Here is a 10,714-nt window from a genome sequence, read left to right as displayed (position 1 = left end):
ATAATTTCATGTAACTAAAACACATGAAAACACAAACAATATAATTATACTGATAAAACACATCGAAATCTAAGAGGTAGTCGACAGAAGCAATCCTGCTAACCAAAATATGCTGTCAGATGTAATCAAATTTCAGAGATTTAAACGCTGTGTGCAATTATTTTTAGTAAGTTAAAAAAGTATTGGATTCTATCCCAATAAATTTTAGACTGTCTAAATAATACTATGAAGGTGCAATACTCATTTTTTTGAAAGGTTAAGAAGAAATGTCTAGACTAGGCTAAATCTGGCAAGCCATGTGCTTTTCTTTCTCAAGTTTTATTAGACATGTTTACATATACTCATATGTTTACATATTATCTGTATCTGCCTCACAGTATAATGTCCAATTGGTCTGCAACAGATTATATGGCATACAAAACCTGAAATCATTTAGTGTCTTGCCTTTCTAGAAAGTCTGCTGACCCCTGGTCTAGACATACTCTTCCAATTAGGTATGAAGTTGCTGGTCAGTGTTACAAAGACCTAGTGTGGCCATCACTATGTAAGCTACTCAGCTGTAGGTGATGGGGAGTGCTAGTTAGATCACAAACACATTTTCTATCTGAAAGTATCATAACATTTTCCTTTGTTTTAATTTTTCTGTCAATACTAAAAACTATTTTTAAGTTATTTTAAGAGGAAGTGCAGTACTGTCCAGTAGAAGATTACACAGTGATAAATATGTTCTCTATCTGCCCTGTCAAATACAGTTGTGACTGTATGTGGCTATTCAGTCTTTGGAAATGTAACTATTGAGAGTCTGAAATGTACTTATGTAAGTAACAAAAATTTAAATTTATCATTTAAATTGATTGGGTGCTTTGACAGTTATATCTCTGAACAGTAACAGTTATAGTTTTGAACAGTACCAATTTAGAGTAATTGGCATTTCAAAGTTAAAATGATGACCAAAATAAATTAGTGTAATACTTTTGCAAACAAGAGCATTTAGCAGGAACTAAATGAACACATCAAATTCAGCTCAAGACAGACTTTAGTAAACAAAAGACTTGATTCCAAGTCTTTCATCACTATATTATCTGTATTTAATGAAGACTGATCATACCAGGATTTGTCTTTCCTTTTAGCAGAAACTCTGATAATTTGTAATGCTTAAAAGCTTTTACTGAAATTACTTATTAAAACATTAAATAGTATTTAGACATTTCACACAAATTATATTTTTTTATCTTGAGATCTCTCAGAAAAACCAAGATTACTTCCACATTCTAGGTTGAAATGTTGAAGCATTTCAAGCAAGCTGTAGATAAGCCCTAAGCCCTTATATGTTATTACATACATAAGAGAACTGAGAGCTTTTCGGAATAATCTAACTTTCCAATTATCACTTTTACTATGATTAACATAATTTCAACAGTTGTCTTCCAAAAGTTCTATCTTCAATGACATGATTAAAAGTTATTTATTCAATGACAGAATTAGCAGGACAGGAAACTTGAATAAACCAAGTCAGAGAAACCACCTTTGTACAGCTCTCTCTACACACCTACCTCAAGATCAAAATAATAAAAACGTTTTAAAATTATAGATTATTAATTACATACCACAAATTAACCAAATTACTAGAACAAAAAGATTAAAATTCACAGAATTAACATGTAAGTATAATACTCTCAAAAGACAAATATGTTCAAGGCGTGTGCCTATTTACATCTTCTAGTTATTCAAATGTGCTCTCCCAAAAGAGATAGCTAATTCTCACTTTGTTTTCAAAATTGGGTAGTGAAATTAGTTTGATGAATTTTGACTTGAAAGAAGCTGACATTTAGCATTATTATCTTTACAGCATGGAAGTCAGTAGAAAGGTATAAAGTTTTTAAGGGCACTTCTGTTTATGTTTTCCCTAGCAGTTTAATCAGATGTTGCAGCAGGAACTTTAACAGAGACATTTCGTCTGGAGTTGGTGATCTGCCGTTGCTGTGCTAGGAACGAACGTGCAGGCGTAAAGGCACTGGGGTCTTTACAAGTACCACTGCTGCTCACCAGTCGAGATTCCATTCCCAATTTCTGGAATGCCAGACTCTGGAAAAATAAAAACAGGTAATAATATGGCTAAATAGTCCTACACACTATCTAGTTTGCAAAGTGATTTTCACGTACACAGTCATTTATTTCTCAAAACAATACTATAAGGCTGGAGAGATCCTTATTACTATAGGAAAAAAAGGAGGATTGAGAAGTGAATCAGTTCTGTAGAACTAGTCCAGTATTTAGAACATAGACAAACCTATGCTGAAAAATGGATGAAATAATAGTCTATTATTTTCACTGATTTGCATATCTAAAGATCACTGAGGAACAAAGACATTAATATACAGTTTCCAATCTTAGATTTTAATAACTAATGTATGTTTAAGGAAGGACAACTAATTCTATGTAGCTAAACTAGTGTGCATAGTCTGTAAAGTGACAGATTTGAAACACTAAATAAGTAATAACTTAAGTAGTATTTCATATTATTTTATATTTTATATTATCAGACAATACTGATGTATATTCTACTGATTAAAAAGATATACACAGTAAAAGACACAGTGAAGTACCTTAAAGAATTTGAAAATAAATTTTAAGTATAAGCTCTGTTTGATTTTGTATTACACAGTTATCAGTATTTCTGGAATTCTTCCTCCCTCCCATTTCAGAAACATTTTCTGGACTGAAATTTAAATGTTTTAGTTCAAGTAAATAACTTAAAAGAAGATTAACTTTTACACTTATACATCACGAGCTAAATATGATTCAACTAAAGATGGGCACATATTCCTAAAACATAAAATCAACTCCTTTGTTATAAGCAACATTTAAAAATATAGAAAAATACAACAGAAAATATCTGTGCACAAAGCATGCAATCCAGTAACTCTTATACATAAACCTTCATGCATACTTATTGATGATAAAAAAGATGCAGTCCTGACTCTTAGTCAAAAAGTTCAAAAAAGACTATTCTAGAAATCTTTATCATTATTCAAGATCTCTTCATCATTAGATGAATTTCAACACACCTTATTATACCAGGCAGATACAATGAGTTTTTCTTCATAGTCACGGAATTTTGCTACTTTACATTCACTCTGGAAAAGAGAATTGTTAAAAATTACAGAAACCACTTCAAGCATTACAAATAATAAATAATTTCTCGGGATGGAGGTGTGTGTGGGGATTGTATACCAATTAAAGAATTTTCCTTTTACTTTTCAAAGAGACAAGCGAATTGGGGGGAGGGGTGGGCAGGGAGAAAAGTGCAACAATGAATGAATGGAAATGCAAAATCTATGTAAATGTTCATTAAAATTTAAAATAAAATTTAAAAAAAAGAATTTCTTCAATATACTCATTATTGAGAAACTTTGAAGAAGAAATATGTGAGACTCAAAAATAGTCAAAATGTAAAGGGATAGTGAAGAAATGTTACCTAAAAAGACTATTAGGAAAAACCAGAATCTAGGACTGGCAGAATAAAGTTATCTTCCTTCTGCCTCCTTTGGGTATAGTATAAAGTGACAACTAGCTAAGGTAACAAAACGGTGGATCTGCATTTATAAACAGTAAAAAATAACGAGAAAAATTGTTTTAAAATCCCTATATAACTAGACGCCAATTTTCCATTTCTCAAGTCATGGTGGCCTGTATTAAAGGTCCCTTGTGGCAAGAGTTGTCATCCTACAGTCTGACATATTTTTAATTACTCTTGTTAGTCAAGCACAACTCATAGTGACTCTATGGACAACAGATCTGAACCCTATCCTATCCTCTGACAACCTCACAATCTCTGACACACTTGAGCCCATTGCGGCAGTCACTGGAAATCCACCGTTTGCGTGAGGGTCTTCCTTTCATTTGTCGCCCTTCCACCTTTCCAACCATGATTTATTTCTCCAAAGAACAGCCTCTCCTTGCAACATGCCTAATGTGAGACGAAGCTTCACCATCCTTGCTTCTGGGGAGCAATCTGGCTTCATCTTCTCCAAGAAATACCTGTGTGTTTTTTTTCTTTTCTTTTGGTAGTCCATGGGATATTCTGCACTCTCCTCCAACACTACAGCTCAAAGGCATCACTTATTCTATCATCCTTATTTATTGTTCAGCTCTCAAATATAAAGCAAGTGATTCAAAAGACTATGGTCGGAATCAGGTGCACCTTAGTCCTCAAACTCATATCACTGCTCCTTAATAATCTGGACAGGTCCCTGACTCCAAAGTCCCTAACTTTGGAGACTTTTCCAGACTTTCTCCTGATTTTCTGATTGATAGTACTAAGTGTATTGATTATGGATCCAAGTAATATGAAGTTGGTGATAGTTTGAATCTTTTCTCCAACTATCAATGTTGCCTATAGGTCCAGTAGTGGGAATTTTTGTTTTGTTGAATTTGAGATGCAATCCATACTGAAGGCGACAGTGTTTAATTTTCTGCACCAGGTGTTTCACTTCTCCTCAATTTCTGCAAGCAAAGCTAACTACTCTAACAGACCTAATTTTTCAATTTGGTGGTGTGGTGGTAGCCTAAAATTTGTCTTTTTTAGCCATTTAGGCTCTGGTCTCCAGCTACCTTAATGTCAGATACATGGGCTTGCAAATCATCAGCAGGTGTGGGCTAGGAGGATAGATGAGTGCTTACTACACTGGGCAGCAAGGCTTGAGGCAAGCAAAACTTGTGGCAGTAAGATCCTGGTGAAAGCGAGTCTCAGGTGGTGGAGAGACTGTGACCTGCATTTGGGTGGGCCACAGTTACTGTTTGGCTGTATGTCAGACATCTTGCCAGATGTTTGAAGGAGAAGCTGACTTTTAACTCCTCTAGGGCAAACCTTGCTGAATGACTTGGATTTGACTGCTGAACTGAAACCAGAGACTGGACTTATTGAGGAATTGTGCCTTGGAACTGCTGGGCTAAAAGCCTGGACTTGTATTGTGAGATATTCTATGCTTCCTACACTCACTTCCCTAATAAACCCCATTGTGAGATATTCTATGCCTCCTCCACTTACTTCCATCTGTAATAAACCCCACTGTTGGTACCATAACTGTGAAATCTGTGAGTCAGCAACAAATAAATTAACCTCTTGCTGCTGCTGGGCTTCTACAGGCACCATGAGGCAGGGCTATGGGCTCTTTATCTGCTTTCTGCTTTGGGGTAGTGAGGAGCTGGGCTATTCTTACTCCTTCTGGCCCTTTCAGAGAGATGTTCATGGCTTTGTGTGCCCTTCTGGCCCATTTTCTCCTCATTAGACAGTGGATTACATAACATTAGCTCAGGAAGACAAAGATGAAGCTGGTTTAACATGGCACCATTTTTAAAAGGTAAGAATAATTTATGAATGAAATCTTAGCAGAATTTTTAAAAATGTTCTTAGCAGTGTTACCCATCATCCCAAGAACATGGAAACAGCCCAGACGTTCAACCACAATCAAATGGATTGGGAAATTATGGTACATTCATACAATGGAATACAACAATACTTAGTATTTTGTAAATTATTACCCAACTTGGGAGGGAGTGGAGAGCATTATGCTGAGTGAACTAACTCAGTCCCACAAGAACAAATACTGTATACAAACATTATTGTAGAATGAGTATGAGGATCCAAGAGGGGTGGAAGGTGGAAGCAGAGGGATGAGGATGTAAGGGGGGTTGGGGGATTAATTATGGGATTGTTGGGTGTGAGGGAAATTGGAAGAAATCTGGTGTGAAAACAATGTCTTTGAATTTTGTAAATAAACTAGAATCATCATCATCATCATCATCATCATCATCATCATCATAATAAAGGGCTTAGAGGAATACTCTACCAGAAAATTATATATATCTATGTCATTGGATGTTAAAGAGGGAAAGTGATACAATGCAACATATAAACAGAGTACATAAACTCTACAGAGACCAGGACTGGGAGATGATGACAATCTTTTATAATAAACATACCAAGAGCCAAAATCCATTTCCAACTTCCTATGAGAGTTGACAATGGTAAATAGAATAAGATTATGCAGAATAATAAAAAAATCAGCAAAAATGGAAATTTTACCTCTAGAATCTCAATACGTCTTTCTTTCTCTGACAATTGTTTTCTAAGTAGCATTATTTCAGCTGATGCCGGATTTAATTTGGGATCTAAAGTTTTTATTACCTGTTTAAAGGGAAAAAATATTTAAAACTCTCACATAAAATTTGTTTTATTCAGTAAATAGCACATTAGCATTCTCTAAGATAAAATAATAATTACAAAATACATATAGTAATTCATCAAAATGAAAGATTTTTGAGAATAATACTTATAGACAGTGAAATACAGAAAAAGAATTTTATTAAGTAAAGATTTGGCTAAATAATGTTTAATTATGTCATCTAGACTAAGTATAAAAAAGCTTTAAAAACTCAATTTTCATGAAAGGCAAAATATTAATTTTAAGAGCTAGTTGCCATATATTATCTAGTGATTTTTCTTAAGTAAAGTAATATGGTCAATGTGTATACGGTTCCTAAGAGTCACACTGTTTTATTTGATGCTGATAAGTTAGACTGAGAAAGTGTGAGGGCCAATGTGAAGACACACCAGGAACCTGAAAAGCAAGGAGAGGAAATCAAAAGTAAAGCAGCTAAGAAAAGCAAAATTTATCCAAAATATATCCAGATCATTTCTTTTGTGCATAAAGAATGACTCCTTTACTCTTAATTTAACGAGATAAGGTGTTCCAAATATCATGCTTTAGAGTTTGAATCACTTTTCACTGATGTTACGGGAATGAGCTAGATGGTCTGGGATTGTCCCACATGGTATTTGTTATCAACCAAAAAAAAAGTTACTTCCTAATTTTTTGAAAGATTATACCAGCTAATTATCTTTATAATGCACTGATTTAATGTAAAAATTGCATGTATCCTCCTTATTTTGAGAATATTTTTGTATTATGCAGAGGTTTAGAGACATAAATTTAATAGGATGTGGATGGTGAATGGGAAAAGGGCCTACACTATTTTAGGTTGCACAACTGGGTACTCACCGTGAAGATTGATTTAAATGTTTGGACAACATTGTTGGATTTTAGTTACCTCTTATGAGCTTTTCTATTATAAAATACATTTTGATGGGGGGGGGGAAGTAAAGCATCCTGACTCAGTGGCAGAAACGGCAGCAAACAAAGTGAATTGCAGAACATGAGTCATAAAGACTTGCATTCTGAAAGCTAAACTACTCACATTTCTTGCTTTCTCCAAATACATTTTATATCTTTCCTCCATGGCTTTCATATCTTCATCTTTCTTCTGAAGAGCAGCTTCAAGCTCACTGATCTTTTGTACTATTAATGAGAATGAAATAAGACATTACTAATGACTTCTTTTTCAAGATACTTTATCCTCACACAAAACACTGTACTAGTAATAATTATTTTTTGAGAGACTAGCAAGGGAACTTAAAAAAATTTCCACTTCTTCATCCTTCATCTAGATCTTTTTAACTACAATCAATACATTACTTATTTATTTAGCTCTTTTTCTCCTTTTTAATACATCAATGAGCAAATAAATAGTACAAAGTGTGCACAATCACAGTAAGAAAACTAAAGCATTACTTCTACATATTTTTTCTTACAAACATTCTGTGTTTTAGGTGAAAGCTTATTTAAGAAATTGGTTTTCTAATCAATAGTTTATACACAAACTGTTTGATGCACTCAGTGTAGCCCACAATGTGTCAATATTTCCTGATTTCTTCCCTGGATTTTCTACCTTCATTCAGATGGTTTCCCTCTTTTTTCATTTTTAGTTTTGAGCCAATCTTGAACTTTTGGACTTGTAGAGTTGACTGTTTTAAGAAAGCTCACTCTTTCTAGATGTTGATGTTTGTTTTATAGTTCTGTGTATTATCTGATGCATTATTATGACAGTCTTAGGTGGCACAGTCTCCATAACATGTGATGTTGCTAACCAAACAGGCTGCACCTTTACACGCTATTTTGAAGCTGAGGGTTATCTAATATGAAATCATTAATTATTTATGTTTTCCTATTATGAGTTCTATTACATTCTGAAGTGTTTCATATTCCTATCAATGTGTTCACTTTATCAAATTTCTATTTTTTGTTTCAAGATTCCTAAATAACAACATTTAAAATTATAATAGTTATTTTCAATTTCTATAACTGTGTATTCAAAGACTTTATATATAAAGTCTTGAATCTTTCCACTAAATGTAGTAAGTTCTTACATATCATCTGATTCATATTCTTATGATTACGTACCATTCTGGTTTACATCTGGCTGAAGATCTTCAATGAGCTCTTGTTTCTTCTGTAATTCTTCATGGACCTCTGTTAGCTTTTCCCTAAAGTAGTGGAAAAAGCATGGGGCTTTGGAGTCAAACAGATCTAAGAATGAAAGCTCTATGTAACACATCAGTTGTGGACCTTTAGTCTCTTACCTGTGAAATGGAAATGACACCTAAGCTCTAAAAGGTGATGTGAGGATGTAAACTACCTAGCATACTGGTGCTGCTAAAAATTTTAAGGTTATTTTCCCTTGTCATTCTCATTTCCAAGAAAGTAAATGGAAATATTTCTTAATATTAACACTCCATATTTTTACATAATCTAACTGTGATAGCTATATGCCTTTTAAAATGCAGAAAAATGGTGGAGTTTGGGATTATTGAGAATAGACTAAGTCTTTTAGCAGAGTTTTTTATCTTCTGTTTTTGGCAGTGATTATCATTCAATTTAGTATTAAGATACTTCCTTGACTACACAAAATCAGAAAAGGATTATTAGTTCTAGAAGTGAAACATCAGCTTTACTTACATATGTGCTTCCAACTTCTTCTTTAATTTGCTGGACTATAAAATTAAAGAAAAGATGCTATAAAAGTTTATCTTGGTAAGGTTTACTAGATATCAAAAACTTCGAATCTCCTTTTGGAAGTGTACTGTTAATACAAATATTTAAGAGTATTTTACTACTAAAAAAATACTTAGGAAAACCTGACATTGAAGGTTGTAAAACTTCAAAGCAAAAAAAGAGAATGAAACAGAAAAATAGGAAAACAAATCCTTATATTTCCAATTTATTTTAAAGTGTATGAAATAGCAATTAAGAGCTGAATGTGATATACTTAGGAGTATCGAATATTTAGACACCTAGGGAATTATTTATTTAAAATATAGATTTTTATGGTTTTAAACTTATAACAAAGAATAAGCAAAGGACTGAATTAATTATTTCAAAAAATTTACATTATAAATTCAAACATTTTAATGTAATTACCAATTTTATATTATTATAAAAGTAAACAATACTGTTAATGAAGCAACTAGATTTTCTTTAAAAAAATAGAAATAAAATTTTCCCTTCAAAAGCTATTTAAATTACAATAGCAGTTCTGCATTTACCAAATTGCTCAAAGTTTTAATATATGTAATCTGAAATACAATTTGAACACTTTTTTAAAAAAAAATTTTAAACTGGTATGCTCACAAAGTTCATAAACATTGTGTTTCACATTGTTCTTCATTCATACTGTTTCACACACTCATTCTCATGCATTGCATTTTATACAATCAATCACCACTGGACTTTGCTCATTGTTAACCCGTCTTTTCAGGTCCTCACTGGATCCTTCCCATTTCCTTCAACCATTTCCCTCCACCCACCACTGTAAAGCACTCTGTGCTTTCGCTTCTACCCATTTTCACACCTCTATTCCCTTCCACCCTTGGGTCTCAATACATATTTTACTAGTTTTAAGCCCCCAAAATCAGAACTGAGACACAGAGATCTGTAAAACAATGTTCATAGGGAGCATTATTCACCATTGCAAGAACACAGATACAGCCCATATGTCCAACCACAACTGAATGGATTAAAAAGCTGTGGTACATTCACACAATGGAATACTACGGAACATGTAGGAGCAACAATTTCAAAAAATACTACATAACTTGGGAGACACTGAAGATCATTATGCTGAGAGAACTCAGTCTCATAAGGACAAATACTGCATACATCCATTATTGTAAAAACAGAAGGATGATTTGTTGTTATTGTTGTTATGTGCTGTCGAGTCACCTGCAACTCATAGCGACCCTATGTACAAGAGCCCTAAACCCTGCTATGTATTTTAGTTCAAAATTTAGTTCCCCAAATGGATTAAATTTTAAAAGTATTCCCATGTATGGCTTAAAAATATTTCTTTTAGAGAGTTTACAATACCGAATATATGCACATATGAGAGGATGCCATGCATAAGATGATTTCTATTTTTGAAGCCCCCAAGGCAAAAAGGAAAAATCATATATAGACTAAAAAATACAGAAAGGAAATGCTGCTACCCTTCTAATCTCTTTTTATTCCTTCACTTATTCTGCATGGTTTCCTTCTCCATCAACACAGGTATAATCACCTAATTTTTCTAATTTTAATCATTATCTAACACACACAATTAGCCCTTCGATTTTAGCTGTTGTTTTCAATGAAATTTATAAAAAAGAAATATCCTTATCCCCTTTTTCCTACACATATGGAGACTCTAAAAAAAATTGAAAAAAAAATTGCTTGGTATTTTCAGTGTTAGGCCAAATTTGAGGTCCTGTAAGTTCCTGTTATGTCTGGCCTCAAAAAATGGCAAGACACGAGTCAGTGTGTGAGGAAGAAGGAAAGAA

General features: G+C 33.4%; 1 protein-coding gene across 1 annotated transcript in view; it reads right to left on the bottom strand.

Moving 5' to 3' along the window:
* Positions 1 to 1,909: 1,909 nt before the first annotated feature.
* The window catches only part of HOOK1 (hook microtubule-tethering protein 1), a 71,259-nt gene continuing 62,454 nt past the window's right edge, over positions 1,910 to 10,714 (bottom strand). Inside the window, exons 17-22 of the mRNA XM_006879738.1 lie at positions 8,859 to 8,893; positions 8,304 to 8,386; positions 7,261 to 7,361; positions 6,089 to 6,190; positions 3,069 to 3,137; positions 1,910 to 2,085 (exon numbers count right to left, since the gene is read on the bottom strand). Of these exons, the coding sequence (XP_006879800.1) occupies positions 1,915 to 2,085; positions 3,069 to 3,137; positions 6,089 to 6,190; positions 7,261 to 7,361; positions 8,304 to 8,386; positions 8,859 to 8,893 (561 nt within the window). The 3' untranslated portion in view covers positions 1,910 to 1,914. The remainder of the gene's footprint in view (positions 2,086 to 3,068; positions 3,138 to 6,088; positions 6,191 to 7,260; positions 7,362 to 8,303; positions 8,387 to 8,858; positions 8,894 to 10,714) is intronic.

The sequence above is a fragment of the Elephantulus edwardii genome, unplaced genomic scaffold (assembly GCF_000299155.1).
Source record: "Elephantulus edwardii isolate Elephantulus edwardi_28Jun2011 unplaced genomic scaffold, EleEdw1.0 scaffold00005, whole genome shotgun sequence".
NCBI lineage: Eukaryota > Metazoa > Chordata > Mammalia > Macroscelidea > Macroscelididae > Elephantulus > Elephantulus edwardii.
Note: the sequence above shows the minus strand (reverse complement) of the source record. Positions and strands in the feature narration are given on the sequence as shown.